At 38.2% G+C, this 21285-nt stretch overlaps 3 protein-coding genes and 1 non-coding gene across 5 annotated transcripts; 3 read left to right on the plus strand and 1 right to left on the minus strand.

Annotated features, from left to right (window-relative positions):
- The first annotated feature begins 40 nt into the window (after nt 1-40).
- Nucleotides 41-2779, plus strand: LOC103845084 (probable serine/threonine-protein kinase PBL16). Of its 2 annotated transcripts, none has more exons than XM_009121912.2 (6): nt 41-497; nt 1112-1434; nt 1539-1674; nt 1751-1884; nt 1958-2081; nt 2169-2779. In XM_009121912.2, the coding sequence occupies exons 1-6, from the start codon at nt 434-436 to the stop codon at nt 2585-2587; spliced, it is 1200 nt and encodes a 399-aa protein (XP_009120160.1). In that variant the 5' UTR covers nt 41-433; the 3' UTR covers nt 2588-2779. The 2 variants fall into 2 exon arrangements, with proteins under 2 accessions (XP_009120160.1, XP_009120159.1); XM_009121911.2 differs by having other exon boundaries at nt 257-497; nt 1748-1884.
- Nucleotides 2780-9211: 6432 nt separating this feature from the next.
- On the plus strand, nt 9212-12983 carry LOC103845085 (probable L-gulonolactone oxidase 4). The gene is made up of 4 exons (XM_009121913.3): nt 9212-10847; nt 10942-11197; nt 11292-11393; nt 11475-12983. Exons 1-4 carry the CDS (start codon nt 10158-10160, stop codon nt 12188-12190), a joined length of 1764 nt encoding a protein of 587 aa, XP_009120161.1. The 5' UTR covers nt 9212-10157; the 3' UTR covers nt 12191-12983.
- On the minus strand, nt 12474-13413 carry LOC103845086. Its single transcript, XM_009121914.2, has 2 exons — nt 13047-13413; nt 12474-12621 (listed from the first exon to the last, which is right to left on the minus strand). Exons 1-2 carry the CDS (start codon nt 13351-13353, stop codon nt 12596-12598), a joined length of 333 nt encoding a protein of 110 aa, XP_009120162.1. The 5' UTR covers nt 13354-13413; the 3' UTR covers nt 12474-12595.
- A 73-nt stretch (nt 13414-13486) lies between these two features.
- LOC103846134 lies at nt 13487-19393 on the plus strand. Its single transcript, XR_004452504.1, has 4 exons — nt 13487-13719; nt 18795-19000; nt 19089-19226; nt 19297-19393. It is a non-coding gene; the product is annotated as an uncharacterized LOC103846134 (transcript).
- The last annotated feature ends 1892 nt before the right edge of the window (nt 19394-21285 follow it).

Consider the following 21285-nt stretch of genomic DNA (forward strand, 5'->3'; position numbering starts at 1 on the left):
TGTTTTTTTCGTTTCCTGACTTTCTGTTTTGAAATGTCAGTGGAAAAAAGAGAAAGAGAAGTAGGGCCCATCTCCGCCATAGCCAAAGACCTCTTTCTCTCCCACCTCATAGCTCTGTGCCCATCATTACCACAAAGAATCTCTCTCCCTTCTCTCTCTCTCTCAGTCTTTCTCTCTCTACAAGAAGAAACGTTTCCTTTAGTGTGTCTCTCTTTTGCATCTTCTCTTTACCTTTTGGTTCTTCAAAACAAGAAATAAAGAGACCAAGAAGAGGAGAGAACAGAAACTGAGAGCTAGGTTTTTCTTTATAGGCACAAATCTGTAACTTACAAAAAGATAATAAAGTTCATTTCTCATTAAATATAGTAATTTCTCTCTTTTATTGTGTGTTGTTTGTTGCACACAAAAAAAAATTGTGTGTTGTTTGGGAGTGATGGGTAACTGTTTGTGTAGATTTGAGCCTTTTAATCACAAAGTATCTGCAAACGCTAAGTCAGGTTTGCGTTTCTATCTCTTCTTCTTTCTTGATTTGGTGTTTTACTTTCTTGAAACTCTCTATCAGTGTCATGGATTTTTTTTTACTATTTTCTCCTGAAATTACGAGATTTTCTTATGGTTTATACTTTATACCCAAAAAGCTTTCACAAAACTTTGAAAAATCTGTCGGTTATTTCCCAAAAATGATTTAATTTACTTTTTTTTTCTTTTTCTTGGTTGATTTTGATTATGTTCTGTGTGTATTCATTCCCTTTTCCTGGTATTCTTTGTTTTTATAAAGTCAGTGTTTCTGTTCAATTAGTTTAATTTTTTTTTTTATCTCAATTTGTTTAGAATTTTAACCAAGCAATTAAAATACGTTGGTGTTATGTGTTCTATAGTCTCCTTCGGTTTCATTTCTCCGTATATGCTTTTGTTTCTTCTTGATTGGTCCCTTCAGAAGACATTTTCAATTACATATTCCATATTGTTGAGATTTTAATCCCCTGAAGAATAATACATCCAAAACCATTTAATTCCACAACATGTTCAAATATCTGTCAAGTAGAACAGAATCTTCAACAATATCCACAGAATCAAAAACACTAGATCTTTTTTTAATGTTTTGGTACAGAATCACCTAAAGAACAGAGTCCAAGAGAAGAAGAGACACATGTTAAAGAAGTTCAAAAGCTGCCATCAAATCCAAAAGAAGTAGAGGATCTAAGACGTGACTCGGCTACGAATCCTCTGATAGCTTTCACCTACGATGAGCTCAAGAACATCACAGGTAATTTCAGACAAGACAGAGTTCTCGGCGGTGGTGGCTTTGGAAGTGTCTACAAAGGTTTTATCAAAGAGGAATCCGGTGATCAAGAAGAAGTTCCTAAACCACTCCCTGTGGCCGTTAAAGTTCACGACGGAGACAATAGCTTTCAGGGTCACAGAGAATGGCTGGTTAGTAGTAGTCTCTCTGTCTTTTCCTTGTCTGCCAAGTTTCATCATCAACCCTAAGAGAGAATGGACTAAGAATCTTTTCCATGGTCTTCGATGTTGTGTAGGCAGAGGTGATATTCTTAGGGCAGCTTTCACATCCGAACTTAGTGAAGTTGATTGGTTACTGCTGCGAGGATAACCACAGGGTGCTTATCTACGAGTACATGGCTCGTGGTAGCGTGGAGAACAATCTTTTCTCAAGTGAGTTTTAACGTTCTTACACCTCTTTTCTCTTCTTGCTTGAACTCTTCTGAGCTATGTGTATCCTTGGTAGAAGTGTTGCTTCCTCTTTCATGGGCAATAAGAATGAAGATTGCATTCGGAGCAGCGAAAGGACTCGCCTTCCTCCACGAAGCAAAGAAACCAGTCATATATCGTGATTTCAAAACCTCCAACATTCTTCTAGACATGGTTAGTACTAGTGTAGTTCTGGTAGTAGTCTCACACATACTATTGTGGAGGTTTAATATTAGTTTTATAACAGGAATATAATGCTAAGTTATCAGACTTTGGACTCGCTAAAGACGGTCCTGTAGGAGATAAATCGCACGTCTCCACCCGTATAATGGGAACTTACGGCTATGCAGCTCCTGAATACATCATGACAGGCAAGTTTCTACAATGTATTTAGCCATATTGATTGTTGAGTTTGGATCTTTTTTTATGACATATGTGGTTACTTTCTTGGTTGTCAGGTCATTTGACTCCAGGGAGTGATGTGTACAGCTTCGGTGTGGTTCTGTTAGAGCTTCTCACAGGGAGGAAATCACTAGACAAGTCACGTCCCACGCGTGAGCAGAACCTAATAGATTGGGCACTTCCGTTGCTGAAGGAGAAGAAGAAAGTGATGAACATTGTAGACCCGAGAATGAACTGTGAGTACCCGGTTAAGTCGGTTCAGAAGGCTGCAATGTTAGCTTACCATTGCCTTAACCGGAACCCGAAGGCTAGGCCTTTAATGAGGGACATTGTGGATTCTTTGGAGCCTCTTCAGGCCACAGAAGAAGAGGCCTTACTTGTCCCCACTGTTCAGAAAGCAGTTATTACCATTATAGACGAAATGCCTAAGAATGGGTTGAAGAAAGTTGAGGAAGTGAAGAAGGTTGAAGAGTGAAGAAGGTTATTGAAGATGATGATAATTAACTTTGTAATTGATCACTTGGATTCTTTTGTTTTCTTAATAGACGATTTCAAAAGTGAAAACTAGACTGTGTTGTGTGTATCTTTGACATATACAGACTAAGAGAGAGAGATACATATGTTTGTGAATCTTTTTTCCTTTTATTGAAATACAGAGCTTTTAACCCTTGTACTGTTGTGTAAAAGTTGTTTGCCACACCCCACACAGGCACACACATTGCATAGCATGCCCTGGTAAAGATCAGTCTCGTTGGGCCCAACAGAAGCTGGGCCTCAAACTTGTTAACCCAAATTTGTAAACGATTAAAAGTTTCCTCTCTTGACTAAGAAAAAACAAACAGAAAATTGAAATATCATTTCCTTTTTTGGGTTGACATTCTTCCTAGCAAATAATCTATAGTTCCAACTTTTCATATAATTTATTTGAGGGGAAGTTGGGAAGATTAAAAGGAGCCAAATAAATGAGCAATGTAGCCCATGATAGATAACGCATATTGATCGTCTCATCTGTCTGTAATGTGGAAATAAACTTTTCATTCCCCAGTGTCTATCCAAGCTGCCTTTTGTTTTTCATGTCTTTATTGATAGTTTGATATATGTGGTTGTTTACCCTGAAGTATGCATCACATACTTACTCTTCGTTTGATTCTATAATAATATTAATTTATGCATCACAAAAATACGATGAAGTATGCATCACAAAATTATTCCAATCAAACAAAGAGTAAGTATGTGATGCAAGTATGTATTTTTTGTTTGTAACCTTATATTGAGATCATTTGATGTGTTACATTATCACGTGACCGAGATAAGAACGGTGAGTCCCGGCTCAATTTCTGACGGGTATGTGAAGGTTCGGGTTCTTAGGGCATCCTCAAAGGGGGAGCGGTTAGGTGTGTGCTTAGAGTGAAAATAGTAGTATAATATTGTATTTAGGCTAGGAACATGGGACATCCTCAAAGGGAGATCACTTAATTAAGGGTGTGCTTAACCAAATAAAATTAATTAAATAATGTAACAAAAAAACTTATTTTAAAATTGATTCCAAAAAAAAAAGAAACACAAAATACAATTGAAAATTTGTATGAAACAAACATATTATTTAATTAAACAAACCCTAGGAAATGGGGAAAACATCGGTCATACCTTCAAGGGTGATACAGAAGATCGGTGAGGAGGAGATAAAAGATCGATTCACGGTGTGCTTCGGTCGGAAATCGAACGGAACTGGCTTCTCCCGTTCGTCGCCGTTTGTGGATTCGAGAGACAGAGAGATAGATCGCAAACCCTAGAAAATGGGGAAAAGAAAAACCCGTGTTCCCTTTTATTTTTTCGACCAATACACACTTGCCACGTCGACCAGCACTTCCCTTAAGCACAGTTCTTCGACAAGCCCTCCCAAACTGCTCTTAGCCCACTTTTGGATTAAATCCAAATATATTAAGCCCAAGCACACCCCATGTGCTCCCCCTTTGAAGATGGCCTTAGTGAGACTATGAATCCCCAAGAATTTAAGTAAACATATTATTTTTGAGATTAGATGTTTGAAATAAATTCTTGATGGTAATAACACTATTGTTGTCATCTTCATCTTATTTAGTAAAAAATCTTGGATTATATGAATAAGCATATTCATCATCCGTTTGGATGCAAAATCCGATATATTTGATTTAGAGAAAGAGATCTAAAATTGGGGCTAAGCGTTCGTTAATGACATATCAGTTATATTGGTAATGTGAAACCAACAGAACAATTGAACGAAAAATATGTATTATTGATGATTTTGACGAATCCCATGAAATTTCTTATTGTAATTATGTACAACTAGGGTGTTTGTATAAGAAGATGCCCTTCACGATTCTCTTCTTGCTTTTATAATGTTTTCAAACTTTTATTCCAGTCATTTACAACATTAAATTATGTACGTGGAATTTCAATGTACTCATGGAGATCATTAATAAGAAATGGATATTCCAATCTATAACCTTCAAGGGTCGTAGGATTGCATGTCAATATAATTTGCTTTCAGTCGAAGGATTACAAACAAGATGAAGTTAAAATGAACTGATGTTTGTATTACGTAACAATAAATGGTTAGTAGAGAACACAACATGATTGGAGTATTAATCCCTTCTCTACTTGTGCTTCTCTTTTCAAGGTTGCCGAGTCCCTGGTGCATGATGTGATATCAGTGTGAATATGCAGTAAGTTTATATGTGTCGACCATTGCGTTATGTTGTTTAAAGATGAAATAAAACAAGTGCATAAAACCATTAGTAATCTGTAAACCGTTCCTACTTTCTATCTGATTGTTGATGTTTCGTAGTCAATACTCAGTAGCCAATGTTGTATAAATGTTTCCCCAAACACATACTCACAAATCAAATTAGTTTATGATGCATGAATAATGAATTCGGTATATGCAATTTAAATGTGAACCAAATTCACAAACCACTAGATATTTGAGTGCAAACTAAGAGTGGATGCAGATCAGATATCCTATTTTTTTACTTTTGTAATAGTTGTAATTATGCTTCAACATTGTCAAGATTTCCTGATATGTATCCTTTCTGCAGCTAATCAAATTTTCACTGTCCGGTTAATTATTTTGGGCATTAATATCTACATATTCGATTAAATATCCTATTTATCCGACAAAAATATAATTATTAATTCAATATAGAAATTTTATTAGCGGTTTTTGCAAAATTGACCTACAACTTAAAGTCAAACACAAAACTAACCTCTTTTTTTTTTTTGAAAATTGGTTTTGCCCTATTCATCCCACAAGTTCACATAATTTACGAAAATACCATCAATTTTTTTTTTTTCGAAAATGACATTTTTACTCTCTCACCCTCATCATCTTCAAGTAATTACAAGATTGCCATTGTCATCAATACCACAACCACCATGAACAACCAATTTGAATCTCTTAATGCTCCCAAAATCGATTTACCCTTCTTCTTTTTCCATTCTTGTGAACTAAACACAACATATCTCTCACTTTCTCTCCACAATGAGCTAAAAAAACCCAAGATTTTGATTCTAAAATTTTTATGGTTCATAGAGTCATAGAAGCTAACGATTATGGGTGGGTGACTTTCGTTTGTGATTCTGTGTGCTTGGAGAAGCCTTATGTATGCTAAGGAACTTATCTCACCAATTTAAGGTATGACATCGAGTTTTTTTCCAGATCTGTTCGTCAGACGACTTACTTGGGAAGTCGTCTGGCTGTAGACAACTTACCTGAAAGTCGTCTGGCTGTAGACGACTTACCTGGAAGTCGTCTGGCTGTAGACGACTTAGTCGTCTGGTCAACGCATAGGTTATTTTTGCAATTGACTTTGAAATCTGTAACCTGAGACGACTGAAAGTTAAGTCGTCTACTATTGTTTGGTTTCAAAAAAAAAATCCAAAGAACCTAGACGACTTACATTTCAGTCGTCATAGGTTAGTTTTGCATTTGACTGGATAATTTCAGAAGTTTGATTTCCCCAGACGACTTACGTTTCAGTCGTCTGGCGAAAATTAAAATAATAATATTTTTTTAAAAGTAAACGACTTACAATTAAGTAGTCATAGGTTAGTTTTGCAATTGAAAAAACAAACTTCAAGATTTAATTATACACAGACGACTTATAATTCAGTCGTCCACCAGATGACTTAATTGTAAGTCGTCCAGGATTTTTTTCCGAGATTCTGGTCAAACCTCGTAAATCATGGACGACTTACATTTCAGTCGTCTCGTGGACGACTGAATTATAAGTCGTCTGTATATAATTAAATCTTGAAGTTTTTTTTTTCAATTGCAAAACTAACCTATGACGACTTAACTGTAAATCGTCTACTTTTAAAAAAATATTATTATTTTAATTTTCACTAGACGACTGAAATGTAAGTCGTCCAAAAAGTCAAACTTCTGAAATAATCTAGTCAAATGCAAAACTAACCTCTGACGACTGAAATGTAAGTCGTCTAGCTTTTTTGGAGTGTTTTTTTTAACCAAACAATAGTAGACGACTTAACTTTCAGTCGTCCGAAATAACAGATTTCAAAGTCAATTGCAAAAATAACCTCTGCGTTGACCAGACGACATATAGTTTAGTCGTCTAGACAACTTAGATTGAAGTCGTCCGCGTCTTCTCCACTAGTTTTTAAGTCTTCTACGTTAGTTTTTGAATAACTTGTATTTTTAAGAGTGATAAATATTCTTAAGTATTATTGTTATAGACAATAATGATGACTATTGTTATGAGTTGGAAGAAGGGTTAAAATGCTTCTTAAAATGTTGTATCAATATGAAGCTACCAACATTCTTGTTTATTAAGATGAGAAAAAGGCAATTGGAGTTTATTATTGCATATGAGAGATCCAAAGATAAGAAAAAAGCTACTGAAATCTATTATTTCATTGATTTGTAAATGTGTAAACACATTGTTAGCACATTTAATACATCTTGGAAAACATTATTACTGATTTTACAAAAAATTCACAACTAAAAGAGTAGACATGCAATTCACAAAACATACCACAAACAAAACTATTATAGATCATTCCTCTACAAAGACAAGCTTGGATTCCACTTGATATGGAAGAAAACTTTGTCAGAAGACTTCCAGGAAGTCCAGACGACTTTTAAGAAGTTCAGACGACTTTTAAGAAGTTCAGACGACTTTCAGGAAGTTCAGACGACTTTGTCAGAAGAATTTTAGGAAGTTCAGACGACTTCCAGACGACTTTACAGGAAGTCCAGACGACTTTACAGGAAGTCCAGACGACTTTTAGGAAGTCCAGACGACTTCCAGGAAGTCCAGACGACTTTGTCAGAAGATTTCCAAGAAGTCCAGACGACTTCCAGACGACTTCCAGATGACTAAGAGGTAAGTCGTCCCAGAAGTCTTCCAGATCTGAAAAACCTGCATATTAAATCCAGATCTGAAAAACCTGCATATCCAAAAACGTTCAAATGGCTTAAAAAGATAGATTAGTAAGAAAGACATGAGACAAAACTGAAAAATTCATATAAAGTTTGGTGTTTTCAAGTCAAAGAGATTAGAGTGGGTTTGGAGAGTTTTAGTTTGGGAAAAAAGTAAGAACTTTATACAACAAGAAGTTACCAAATGAAGAAAAATCAGACATAAGAACTTACCAAAACGCTCAGATCTATTATGAAAGGGAGACTTCGTCAGAAGACTTCCATGAAGTCCAGATGACTTCCAGGAAGTCAAGACGACTTCCTGGAAGTCCAGACGACTTTGTCAGAAGACTTCCAAGAAGTCCAGACGACTTCCAGACGACTAACAGGTAAGTCGTCCCAGAAGTCTTCCAGATCTGAAAAACCTGCATATCAAATCCAGATCTGAAAAACCTGCATATCCAAAAACGTTCAAATGACTTAAAATAGAGAAAACGAGTGGAAGATTAGATAAATCTACATTTATAGAACACACAAAATACATATCTAAAATTAATATATCTACCTTTAAATTAGTGGAAGATGAGTACCATTTGATTAAAAACCTGCAAAAGAGATAGATTAGTAAGAAATACATGAGACAAAACTGAAAAATTCATATAAAGTTTGGTGTTTTCAAGTCAAAGAGATTAGAGAGAGGTTGGAGAGTTTTAGAATGATGAACATTACATTTTTGTTGCAGCCATTTGAGAGGAGGAGAGAGAATGTGTAAATTTTTCTTTATATAGGGAGACAAAAAAAATCCAATTAGGTTAAATATTTTTGACTCAGACGACTTCCTGGACGACTTACATTTCAGTCGTCTGGTGAAGAAATTAAAACAGACGACTTACATGTAAGTCGTCCAGAAGAGTTTAATATTTTTAGCGGGACATTAAATATTTTAGCGGGAAACTAAAATAGAAGACTTTCCAGACGACTTACAAGTAAGTCGTCTGGTTTAAATTATTTAAGCGGGAAAATATTTTTTAAAAAAAATTTTAGGCGGGAATATTTGGACGACTTACATGTAAGTCATCTGTTTTAATTTCTTCACCAGACGACTGAAATGTAAATCGTCTAGACCCTAAACATAACCCCTAAACTAGCTTTTATATGTCCGGTAAATGATCCGGTTAGGTTAAAACGTACATTGGTTAAATTAAAGGTTCGGTACAATGTGGACGACTGAAATATACGTCGTCCGAATAAATTATTCAACAGACGACTGAAATATAAGTCGTCCACACCCTAAACATAACCCCTAAACTCAATTATCTAATTAAACACTTCATAAAATCAAATCAAACTTGAAAAGTGTTTACTATACACAGAAATAAACACATATAGGTGAAAACTAATTTTTGAAAAAAACATTTTAGTTTTCCAAAATCTAACCCTAACAATACATACAATACTACAACATATGTTTGCCAAACTCCTAAACCAAAGTATTTCATGATTCACTACTTCCACTCATCTATCTTCAAAACAAATCAATTTTATCATATCTTAATTTATATCACTTAAAACTGTTTATAATTACTTGATTTTTATTTTTCACGCATCAAAATATTTTTTTACGAGATTTATAAATTATTTTTAAAATAAACTGGTACCAGACGACTTACACTTCAGTCGTCCAGACGACTTCCAACATCTCAGACGACTCAGACGATTTACTGGGGCTATATTCGTAAAAATGGCTTCTGTTTTTTTGTTTGGTCACAAAGGGCGGAACTGTAATTTCACTAGGTTTTTAGGTTAGTTTTGCATTTGATTCAAATTTGGGTATAAGTTTGGGATTAAAATCAAGTTGTGAGTTAGTTTTGGCAAAAACCCCAATTTTCAAATTCAATAACAAACAAAATTACAATATTACATAGAGACTGTAATTCTGTAGTTTTTTGATGAAGTCTTTGTGTTGTCATCTAATGCTAGCTATTTGTGATATGATATGCGGTTAATACTAATTAACTATCATCAATTATCCGATCATATTGGGCCGTCAAGCCGATATCAGAAGATATACACCCCTATTTTTCCGTGTAAATGCGAATCAGTTTTCATTGTACAATGTGAATGCCGGTTGAGCTGTAATATTTATGGTAAATCTCCATTTCAGAATTATGTTAGCCAAACTAGAAACCATGTGCCATTTATTTCACCCACAAAAACCAGAGTTATAGAGGTCTACAAAAGTCTCCTAATTTTCAACATTAATTGAATTTTATTTACGCGCTAGATAATTGTTTGTAGTATACGTCAAATCTTATCATATCATTTTCAGAAGAGTAACTGTATGATGTAAATTACCCCCAATAAGTCCCATAATATAGATAGGTCCAGATTCTACCTAAACATCTCTAAATTTCATTAATGGTTTCATTTCATGTTTCTGCAGCATTATACTGAAATAGTTTGATGTCACATAATACATACCACATAAGCTCACATTACAGGTCGCTCTTTATACCATGTGATGATGATAAATCGAAACTATAAGTAATATATAAATGAAACAATGCCAAAACGTTTCCCTTGAATAATTTCATAAACAAAAAAGAAAAAGATATTTCCCTTGCAAATGCCAGTTTTAAAAAGTTTCTTCAAGAAAATGGCATTTTGGCTGTGTGTGATCTTTTGTCTTTTCGCATTCGCTTCCTCAACTCCACCAGATGATCCGGTCAAGTGTGAGTCCGGAAACACAATATGCACGGTTACGAATTCGTATGGAGCATTTCCTGACCGCTCCATATGCGAAGCTGCAAAGGTGGAGTACCCAAGAACCGAGGCTGAGCTCGTCTCTGTGGTGGCTGCAGCCACTAGAGCCGGCCAAAAGATGAGGGTTGTGACTCGGTACTCTCACAGCATCCCAAAGCTGGTCTGCACTGACGGAAAGGACGGGATTCTCATAAGCACCAAATTTCTAAACCATGTGGTGCGAACCGATCCCAAGGCCGAGACTTTGACGGTTGAGAGCGGCGTGACGCTAAGGGAGCTGATAGAAGAAGCGGCCAAGTTGGAGCTGGCGTTACCGTACGCACCGTACTGGTGGGGACTAACGGTTGGAGGGATGATGGGGACGGGTGCTCACGGTAGTTCGCTGTGGGGTAAAGGAAGTGCTGTCCATGATTACCTGACCGAGATAAGACTCGTGAGTCCCGGTTCGGTTTCTGACGGGTATGTGAAGGTTAGGGTTCTTAGTGAGACTATGAACCCTGAAGAATTTAATGCAGCCACCGTTTCTTTAGGACTTCTTGGTGTTATATCTCAGGTATGTATGTTTAAAATACGAATTATGTTTTTCTTGTTTGTGCTACAAATTAATATGTAAATTTGATTTTTTTTTTTTTTGTATATTTGGAAAGGTAACTTTCAAATTGGAACCAATGTTCAAGAGATCCTTGACGTATGTTATGAAAAACGATTCCGACTTTGGAGATCAAGCCTTGACATTTGGTAAACAACACGAGTTTGCGGACTTCTTATGGTTACCAAGCCAAGGAAAAGTTGTGTATAGAATTGATGACCGAGTTCCGACAAACGCTTCGGGAGATGGCGTGTTCAGTTTCTTCCCATTCCGTTCACAAGTCTCTGTGGTCGTTGCCTTCGTCAGATCCTTAGGTTCATTCTTTGTTTTCTCAATATATGTATGTATATATATATGTTCACATGGTTAACTATACCGCTTCTTATATGTTTGGTTCATGATATGTAGAGGAAAGTGACGAGTTGTCTGGAGATGCAAACAGAAAGTGTGCAAGAGCAAGAAGAATATCATCCTTTTTGTTTGGAATCTCATTCGGTGTGACCAATAATGGTACAATTATCTACCATGTCTCTTGATTGTTTTCATATATATAATATTCTTATGTTTTTATGCATCCATCGCAATTCGCAGGCTTTATATTTACAGGCTATCCGGCTGTCGGAAGCCAAGACCGTATGATGTCTTCCGGTTCATGTCTAGACAGCCATCAAAACGGATTGATCACAGCTTGTCCGTGGGATCCACGCATAAAAGGCGAGTTTGTTCACCAAACAACATTCAGTATTCCTCTCACACATGTCAAAGATTTCATCAGCGACGTCAAAGCTCTTGTAAAGATCGAACCCAAATCTCTCTGCGTCCTTGAACTCAACAACGGCATTTTAATGCGATATGTCACATCCTCTCCTGCCTTTCTTGGGAAGGAAGAAAAAGCTTTAGAATTTGACCTAACTTACTACAGAAGCAAAGATGATCCTTTGACACCCCGTCTCTACGAGGATTATATTGAAGAGATCGAGCAAATGGCGCTCTTGAAGTACAATGCTTTGCCACATTGGGGAAAGAATAGGAACATCGCCTTTGATGGTGTCATTAAGAAGTACAAGAACGCAAACTTGTTTCTGAAAGTAAAGGAGAGATTGGATCCCTCGGGGTTGTTTTCTACAGAATGGACCGATCAGATTCTAGGGTTAAAAGGAAACGTGACGGTTGTGAAACAAGGATGTGCATTGGAAGGGCTATGTATTTGTTCGGAGGATTCTCATTGTGCTCCTAACAAAGGTTATTTGTGTCGGCCAGGTAAAGTTTATAGTGCAGCTAGGGTTTGTACTCGTGTAAGTGCTTGAGAGTGATTATTAACCTCCAAACTATCGAAGAATCATACTTAAATAAATAACTATTGAAGCTCCACCTCTCAAATCGTGTCCACTTTTAATTATAAACGGCCTCGTGAGTCTGTGATAACCACCATTTGATCATCCTCTGTTATCTGCTCCTGATGAGGATGGATCCATCATCCATCGTATGTTGGGCTTTCTATGTATGAAAAAACAGAGTAATTGTTTTGGAGACATACTTTAGCAATATTGAGTTATCGATTATTGACGAAGCCGTACCAAGTACCAAGAATAAGATAGAAAATAGGGAATGGTCTTCAAATTACTAGTGTATTTCCATATAACTATTTAGCATCCTTTATAACAATTTTTAAGTATTTAAAGAAATCCATTAGCTTATGCAAGTTTCATTCATCATGCAACACCGGGAACTAGGTAACCTGAAAAAGAGAAGAAATCACAAGTAATCAAACTTATAATCTATTAAATATCAAAAAGATATCTACTAGTGATATTCGGTTACTAGAGACGACGAGGTTACTACAGAGTAAAATATAATTCGTATTTCAATATGTGATGATTTATTTTTGCTAAAATTCAATAGTGATGTTTTGGACAACTAGTGATATACACATATTTATGGGTTTTGGTTGCAAGGCTTTGAATAGTTGTTTTGGATTCATTTAACCACATTGAGTTACATATTTCATCATATATTTTTTTATAGCAGTGAGGCAGATTAAAAAGATTGTTTTATTTTAAGGTAATTCTAAAACTAAAATAATTAAAATAAAAGGGTGTTCAAAAGAATTAAAAAAAAAACCGAAAAAATAGTGAAGACAAAGTGGGTTACGTTAGGACTTACTTCCGCACTGTGAATGAGGAGCAAGTGGACGGCCACAAGCAGAAGCGACATTAACGAGCTTTTGCATATCAATGGCGGATTCGATTATTTTATTGATGACTTCGCAAACGCATTTCATCCCAATGATTCGGACAGCAGTGCAACAACCATCTAATGGTTTCGGAGGCGATGGCAGCTCCTTGTCGATAGAATCTCCACAAGCCATTAGAGCTTCGATCCCTGAAGCATCACATCTGTTTCCCTGAATTTGAGATGACCACAACAGCATGCATACGACTAGAAACTGACAAAAGATTTGTTTTTTCATTATTGCTTCTTGATCTTCTCTTTATGGTCCCCGTATGTGTATATTTAAATAGAAAAATGAGATAACGATGAAAAATTGATTTATTTTGGCAATGGAGCAATATATAGATAAAAATCTTATATATAGTCATATATCATGAAGAATGTGGTAACAGTAAATACCACAATATACATTCAACGAATTAAGAAGAGAATATTTACCTTCCTAAATGAAAGCGTAACCGTAATGACCAGATTAAAATCGACATGTCCCGTCTTTAATGTTTCCATCATTATCCACTAAAATGGGCCTACTTTTTTTTAAAGCCCAATACAGTGTTTATAATCAAACTTTCTTACGTGACAGAGATGATCGAAGTGTTCACAAGTAGCTCGCACGTACGAGTAGTGTAGAGTTGGTTAGGGTTTAATAAAAGTTCCAGAGGATTCCAAGTTCATTGCTTTTGGTGAATAACCAATCTAACAGCTCAGATTCAAACACAAACCTTGAAGACGCGATCACAAAACAAAACTACTGTTGTAATAATGTATATAAAGCTCTGAAAATATTCTGAAAACTCTGATCTTATTCATCAATAGCAAATGGCTTTATATAGCCTTCAAGGTTAACAAACGACTCCTACTTTTACGCTAACACACGAGCTAACAACTAACACAACTTGAGCCTACAGACTCGGTTGATTATTAACCAAACCAAACAACTAAGACACGTTCAAACTCCATCATCTCTTTTATTCTCGTTTTTCAATTTGCTCCAACAAACCCTCCCTAAGCTAAGCTTGTCCCACAAGGCTTAACTTATCAGCTACTGAGCAAATTCCAAGCTTGCTCCTCAGGTTCTCGAACACTTCACGTCTCAAAGGCTTTGTAAGAATGTCAGCTATCTGCTCCTGTGATCCGCAATGCTCCAAACTTATCTCCCCATTGTTAACCAACTCTCGCAGGAAGTGAAAACGAACTCCAATGTGCTTGCACCTTCCATGAAATACCTGATTCTTTGACAACTTGGTTGTTGACGTGTTGTCGCACCAAATTGTTGTCCCTCCTAGTATGTGATGTCCCAACTCCTCCAATATCCTCTTGAACCATACAGCTTGGCAAGCGCATACTGATGCAACAACATATTCAGCTTCTGTTGTTGAGAGGGTGACGATTGACTGCTTCTTTGAAAGCCAAGCAACTGCAGCATTATCCATAAGAAAGACGTAACCAGAAGTACTCTTTCTGCTCTCAATGTCCCCAGCAAAATCACTATCCGTGTAGACTTGTAGCTCACCGTTTCCTCCTCTCTTGTACCAGATTCCAAAGTCCACCGTTCCTCTCAGATACCTCAATACTCTTTTAGCTGCTTGAACATGAAGTTGTGTAGGTTTTGACATGAAGCGACTGAGAAGACTTACTGAAAATTGCAGGTCTGGTCTTGTATTAGTGATGTACATGAGGCTTCCGATGATCTGTATGTAGAAGGTCTCATCAACTCGTTCTCCTCCTTCATCCATATCCATCTTGCTCCCAGGGACCATCGGATTGCTCACTGAGTTGCAATTCTCCATGTCAAAACGCTTCAAGATCTCCAGAGCATACTTTGATTGACAGATGTGAATGCTGTGTGATGTCTGTAGTACTTCAAAGCCCAAGAAGTACCTCATTTTCCCTAGATCAGTCATGTCAAACTCCCTTTGCATAGACTTCTTGAATTCTTCCATCATCTTGAGATCATTCCCTGTGTAAATGAGATCATCGACATAAACACTCACGATCAAAGTATTACCATGTTCTGTTTTTAGAAACAGAGTTTCTTCATTTGGTGACTTCGTGAATCCATCCTTGACAAAGTAGTCTTCAATTCGACTGAACCAGGCCCTTGGCGCCTGTTTCAGTCCATACAACGCCTTGTGAAGCTTGTACACTTTGTCTTCCTACCCCTCAACCTCATACCCTTTCGGCTGTTGCACATATACTTCTTCTCCGAGGACTCCATAGAGGAATGCAGACTTTACATCTAACTGATGCACCTCCCAAGTTCTCTGCGCGGCTGTGGCAAGAATGGTTCTGATGGTATCCATTCTAGCAACAGGAGCATAAACCTCTATGTAATCTATCCCATGCTCTTGAGAATATCCTTTTGCCACCAAGCGAGCTTTGAATTTGCTTACCTCACCATTTTCGTTGAATTTTGTTTTGTATAGCCACTTCACACCGATGCATTTGGCTTTGTCTGGTAAGTCTGCAAGCTCCCACGTCTGGTTCTTTACTATCGAATTCATCTCCTCATCCATGGCTTTTCTCCACTTTAGGCTTTTTTCTGCTTCTTCAAAGGTAGATGGATCCGTAGCGTTATGTTCCACCATGTTGACCATGTGAACTTCATCTTCATCATCAATCATCACACTTCCAGTGACGTAGTCATTCAGGTAGCGTAGGCGTCTTACTCTTCTACCCTCCCGGGTTTGTACTGCTTGCTCGTTGTGAACTTCCTCTGCCACCTCAACGGGTTGTTCTGGTTCGTTGGCTTGTTCTGGTGCAGCTACCGGAGCCTCATCATTGTTTGCAGCTACTGGAACCTCATCATCACTTGCTTCTTCTTCACTGTCCTCCCAGCTTACGTTGTCATCGTTCCAAGTGAGATCAGACTCTATCTGATAGTCTTGTTCTTCTTCCCGGTTCCAACCCTTCTTCTCCTCAAACACAACATCTCTGCTTATTACAATTCTTTTTGTCTTTGGATTGTAGAGCCTATACGCCTTTGACTCTTCAGAGAATCCAATTAGAACACATACCATGCTTTTGTCGTCAAGCTTGGTTCATTTTGCATCAGATACATGGACATGACTGAGACTTCCCCACACTCGAAAGTGATCCACACTTGGCTTAACTCCACTCCACGCTTCTTGAGGCGTGATGTTCTTCACAGCAAGAGTGGGGCAGCGGTTTAGGACGTAGAATGTCCAGTTCGCAGCTTCAGGCCAGAATCACTTTGGAGCTTTCTTGGCCGAGAGTAATGATCTGACCATATTCATTACCGTTCGATTCTTCCTCTCTGCAATGCTGTTTTGCTGTGGAGTGTAAGGCGCGGTCAGTTGTCGTCGGATACCATGCTCTTTACAGAAGTCTGAGAGCTCCTGAGACGTGTATTCTCCTCCTCTGTCGGTTCGCAGGCCTCTTATGCTTTTACCAGTCTCAGTCTCAACCTTCTTCTTAAAAAATTTGAACTGGGTGAATGCTTCTGACTTTTCACTTAAGAAATACGCCCATGCCTTGCGGCTGAAGTCATCAATGAAGCATAGTATGTACCTCTTTCCGTTAGAAGACGTAGGACTGATGGGCCCACAGATGTCAGAGTGAAGCATCTCAAGTGTTTCTTTAGCTCTCCATGTACTCTTCTTAGGGATGGGATTTCTTGATTGCTTCCCCACCAAGCAATCTGAGCATGTGAAGCTCTGAGTGTCAAATGCTGGAAGTCCTCTCACCATCTCTTTGCTCTGCAACGTCTTCATCCCACGATGACTGAGATGACCGTAGCGTTCATGCCACAGTTTTGGCATATCTTCTGTGACTGTCTGGAAGCAATGTTGCTTTGATCTCTCAGCTTCACTGGTTTGGTACGTCAGTATAAACATCCTGTTTATGCTCATCTTGCTCTCCGCCAACAGACCTCTTTCATCATGATAGATTTTGCACATCCCCTTCTGAATGATGACAGTGATGTTCTTCTCTTGCAGCTGTCCCAGACTGAGAAGGTTGTTCTTGAGCTCTGGAATGTAGAAAACATCGCTTATGGTGTAAGCCGTGTTTCTAAGCACAATCTTCACGTTTTCCTTTCCAACAACCTCCATTTTTTTGTTGTTCCCAAGCTTGACTGAGTGCTTGAACTTCCCATCCATTGTAGAGAATAGCTCTCGATCACCACTCATGTGATTTGAGCACCCTGAGTCTAGGAACCATGACGTCCTTCTTGCTGTCTCTCGTGCTTCTGAGTGAGTCATCAGCACCAAGTCAGTGATGATCTCTTCATCAGTCTCTTCTTCTTCAACGTAGGCCATGAGCAACATGTCTTCGGTCTCCTCAGCATAGTTTGCTTCCTCCTCCCACTTTGGACACTCATATTGAAAGTGTCCAAGTCTATGGCACTTGTAACACTCAACAGTGCTTTTGTTGGTGAAGCCTCGACCACGTCCTCTTCCTCTACCTCTTCCATTGAACCCTCTTCCTCTGCTTCCCGAACCTCTTCCTTGTGTCACGATCAACAGCTTGTCTTCTTCCTTTTCTGGTTTTCTGAACTTTTGTTCGTGAACCACCAGAGAACTTTGCAGTTCTTCCACCGTGATGTTTTCTATCTCCTTTGACTCCTCTATGGAGACTACCACGTACATGAACTTCTCGCTTAGGGTCCTGAGAATTTTCTCCACTACCTTCTGATCTGGCATCTCTTCTCCATTGCTTCTCATCTGGTTTGTGATGGCTAGAACTCTCGTAAAGTATTCTTCCACCTTCTCAGTCTCCTTCATCTCCAATAACTCAAAGTCCCTCCTGAGTTTTTGTAGCAGCGACCTCTTCACACGATCATTTCCACCAAACTTCCTCTTCATGGAGTCCCAAATGACCTTAGATGTCTTTCTATCCAAGATCTGTTCAAGCGTTACCCTATCGATGGATTGATAGAGGTAGTGCTTGACCTTGTGATCGTTTGTCTTGGCGTTGTCCAGCTGCTCCCTCTGCTCGGCTGTCAAGACGGTTGTGATCGTTGGTTCCTCGTATCCGGTTTCAATGACTCTCCACAGTCCCTTGGCACGGAAGAAGTTCTCCATCACTTCGCTCCAATGATCCCAGTGCCCATCGAACTGCGGCAGTTTCATCTTATCATCTCCCATCTCTCACAATTTGTTTGAAAAGCTGCGGCTTTTGAGTTAGAGAACAGAGCTCTGATACCAATTTGTAATGTATATAAAGCTCTGAAAATATTCTGAAAACTCTGATCTTATTCATCAATAGCAAATGGCTTTATATAGCCTTCAAGATTAACAAACGACTCCTACTTTTACGCTAACACACGAGCTAACAACTAACACAACTTGAGCCTAAAGACTCGGTTGATTATTAACCAAACCAAACAACTAAGACACGTTCAAACTCCATCATCTCCTTTATTCTTGTTCTTCAATTTGCTCCAACATCTGTCAAATAATAATAAACGCAAGTCGCATAGTTTTCTTCACGCACACTCTCTTGATCTTTCTTAGTAAGTGCTACGTTTTACTCATCGTTTGATCATTTTAGATATCTGTTTGTTCGAGTGTATCTCTTGTTTCTCTCTCGACAAACCCTTTTGGAAAGAGTCAAGCTTTTGCTGAGAGGAAAACAAGGTTTCCCAAAATCTACGCGGCTAAGCAGTTGCATTTCAATAATTAAAGACGGGACTGCTATTAAGAAGTTTTAAGTGAGTCTAATGAGATTATGTTTCACCGAGTGTGTTTTAGGTTTTTGATTTGTTAATGATGATGAGCGTGTTTCGTTGGTGTTAGGCTGGTGTGAACAAACTTGTGGATCTAGTTGGAGTTACTTTAGGTCCTAAAGGGAGAAACGTTGTTCTTGAAAGTAAGTACGGTTCTCCGAGAATCGTTAATGACGGTGTAACAGTTGCTAGAGAGGTAATGATGTAGTCTCTAATTGTAGTAGATAGACTTTGTTCTTCTTTTATATTTGCTTTTAAAGATTTTGTTGTGTTGTTTTGGTTAGGTTGAGCTTGAGAATCCAGTTGAGAACATTGGTGCTAAGCTAGTGAGACAAGCTGCTTCCAAGAATAATGACTTAGCTGGTGATGGAACGATGACTTCGGTTGTTCTTGCGCAAGGTCTCCTCGCTGAAGGTGTCAAGGTTTGTAGTCTTTGTGAATTTAACGCATCAATGTTTGATTGAAATGTGATGTGTAAATTGGAATCTGCAGGTGGTGGCTGCTGGTGCAAACCCTGTTTTGATTACCAGAGGAATTGAGAAAAACACGAAGGCTCTTGTTGTCGAGTTGAAGAAGATGTCAAAAGAGGTATCTCCTCAATACTCTAGTTAGATTCTCTTGGTCATTGCTCTGTCTAGTGAGACAGAGCTTAAGGAGAAGAAGTTGAGAGTTGAAGATGCTCTTAATGCTACAAAGGCAGTAACATAATCTCTAAACAAAGAATCTCGTTGTGCTACTTTATAAGCTGAGACTAATTCATTGAACTTTTGATAAAATTAGGCGGCTGTGGAAGAAGGTATTGTTGTTGGAGGTGGATGCACTCTGCTAAGACTTGTAAGTGGATGACATTAAAGAGACTCTAGCTAACGATGAAAAAAAGGTTAATCTATACAAGTTTTCACAGCAGTAATCATATGAATGAGTTCTTGGTTATAATAATGTTTCTGCGATCATTGTAATATTCAGGTTGGAGCTGACATTGTTAAGAAAGCATTGAGCTACCCATTGAAGTTAATTGCCAAGAACGCTGGTGTTAACGGTAGCGTTGTCAGTGATATCATGCATATTTCCATTGTTTTATCCATCCATCCATATGCATTTTGATCATATAGATTAGGATTTAGTCATGTTTAGGTTGCATTTTGCATACATGAGTCCTTATCAGGTATTGGAGTATCATATGGAGTTCTTGGAGACGTTTGGGTGCATTTGGAGCTCAAAAGAAGTGTTTAAAGTGATCAGCGGACGAGCAACCCACCGGAGCGACCTAACCGCAGCGACACGATGAAGTCGCTGTGCCTTACCTCTCGGAGCGACCTAACCGGAGCGACGTCCTGAAGTCGCTGTGCCTTACCTCTCGGAGCGACCACGTTGGAGCGACGTCCTGAAGTCGCTCGCTCTTCTGACGAAACAGAGCTCAAAACTGAAGCCGGAGCGACCTCTCGCAGCGACACCCTGAGGTCGCTCCCGAAGCCCAGAGCGACGTGCTGGAGCGACTTGCCGAGGTCGCTGCGCGTCGCCTATATGCTCGAATTCATGTTTTCTCAAGGGCATTTTTGTCATTTCATTATGCACGTTTTTATTTTCTAAACCTATGTTTATTACTCTGTAAGCCACCAGGAGGCAGATGATCTTTGTTCTTAGAAAAACCACCAAAAACCTTTGGAAAGTGATCTCTTTGAATCAATTGATCAATTTTGTTATTGAAATTCTGTGTTCCTTTTATTTCATGTATTTCTCTACATGATTAATCTGAAATCCAACATGGGTTTAAGAGGGATCATGGAGATTAGTGAGTAATCACCTTTTGAATTCATGGGTTAGGGAGATTAAGGGTGATTAGGTTAGAACTAGGATGTTTTAGTGTAGATCATTCATATTTCCTTGCTAGTAGAGTGAACATAAAGCATCTTCTGAGTTGGCCACTCAATTGTTGATCCTTAGGCATTTCTCACCCGAAAGGTGTTCGATGAAATGCCCGAGACAACTCTCCTAGGCTTTTAGCATGCTCTGCCAAAGACATTTGTTGTTAGAGATGCTAAGATAGCTAATAGACTTGTTAGTAATGATTGCTTTCATATATTCAACCAAAGACATTTGATGTTTGAATTGTGTTTAGTAAATGAACATTCATCTAGACATAGAGTTTGTTTAGGATTGCGTCTAAGCTTAAGGTTAATAGATTGATTGATCGTTTGCCATCTTTAGTTCGAAACTTGATCACCCGAGGTCTAATCCCTATATCCATGAGTTCTCTTTTCCAATAGTTAAGAAAGTATCATTTAGTTATTCCTTTTAATTAGTCATAGTTTAAAAACCCATCTAAATCATTGGTTGCACTTAGATTAAGTGATTACTTGCATTCTCGGTGCTTTGATATCTCTCAGAACTGGTTCGACAATCATTTATACTACAACATTTGTCTTAGGAGCCTTGAAAACTCCTAACATCAAATTGGCGCCGTTGCCAAATTCTGAGTAG

The sequence above is a fragment of the Brassica rapa genome, chromosome A10, assembly GCF_000309985.2.
Source record: "Brassica rapa cultivar Chiifu-401-42 chromosome A10, CAAS_Brap_v3.01, whole genome shotgun sequence".
In the NCBI taxonomy this organism is placed as follows: domain Eukaryota; kingdom Viridiplantae; phylum Streptophyta; class Magnoliopsida; order Brassicales; family Brassicaceae; genus Brassica; species Brassica rapa.

Bases quoted from the DNA above. Each gene is read 5' to 3' on its own strand.
- LOC103845086 (XM_009121914.2), bottom strand. From the start codon at position 13,353: ATGAAAAAACAAATCTTTTGTCAGTTTCTAGTCGTATGCATGCTGTTG. The intron at 12,622-13,046 runs GTAAGTCCTAAC...TCTCTTTTTCAG, and splicing joins TCCTCATTCACAGTGCGGAA to GTTACCTAGTTCCCGGTGTT.
- LOC103845084 (XM_009121911.2), top strand. From the start codon at position 434: ATGGGTAACTGTTTGTGTAGATTTGAGCCTTTTAATCACAAAGTATCT. The intron at 1,675-1,747 runs GTGAGTTTTAAC...TATCCTTGGTAG, and splicing joins GGAGAACAATCTTTTCTCAA to AAGTGTTGCTTCCTCTTTCA. The intron at 1,885-1,957 runs GTTAGTACTAGT...GTTTTATAACAG, and splicing joins CCAACATTCTTCTAGACATG to GAATATAATGCTAAGTTATC.
- LOC103845085 (XM_009121913.3), top strand. From the start codon at position 10,158: ATGCCAGTTTTAAAAAGTTTCTTCAAGAAAATGGCATTTTGGCTGTGT. The intron at 10,848-10,941 runs GTATGTATGTTT...ATATTTGGAAAG, and splicing joins TTCTTGGTGTTATATCTCAG to GTAACTTTCAAATTGGAACC. The intron at 11,394-11,474 runs GTACAATTATCT...CGCAATTCGCAG, and splicing joins ATTCGGTGTGACCAATAATG to GCTTTATATTTACAGGCTAT.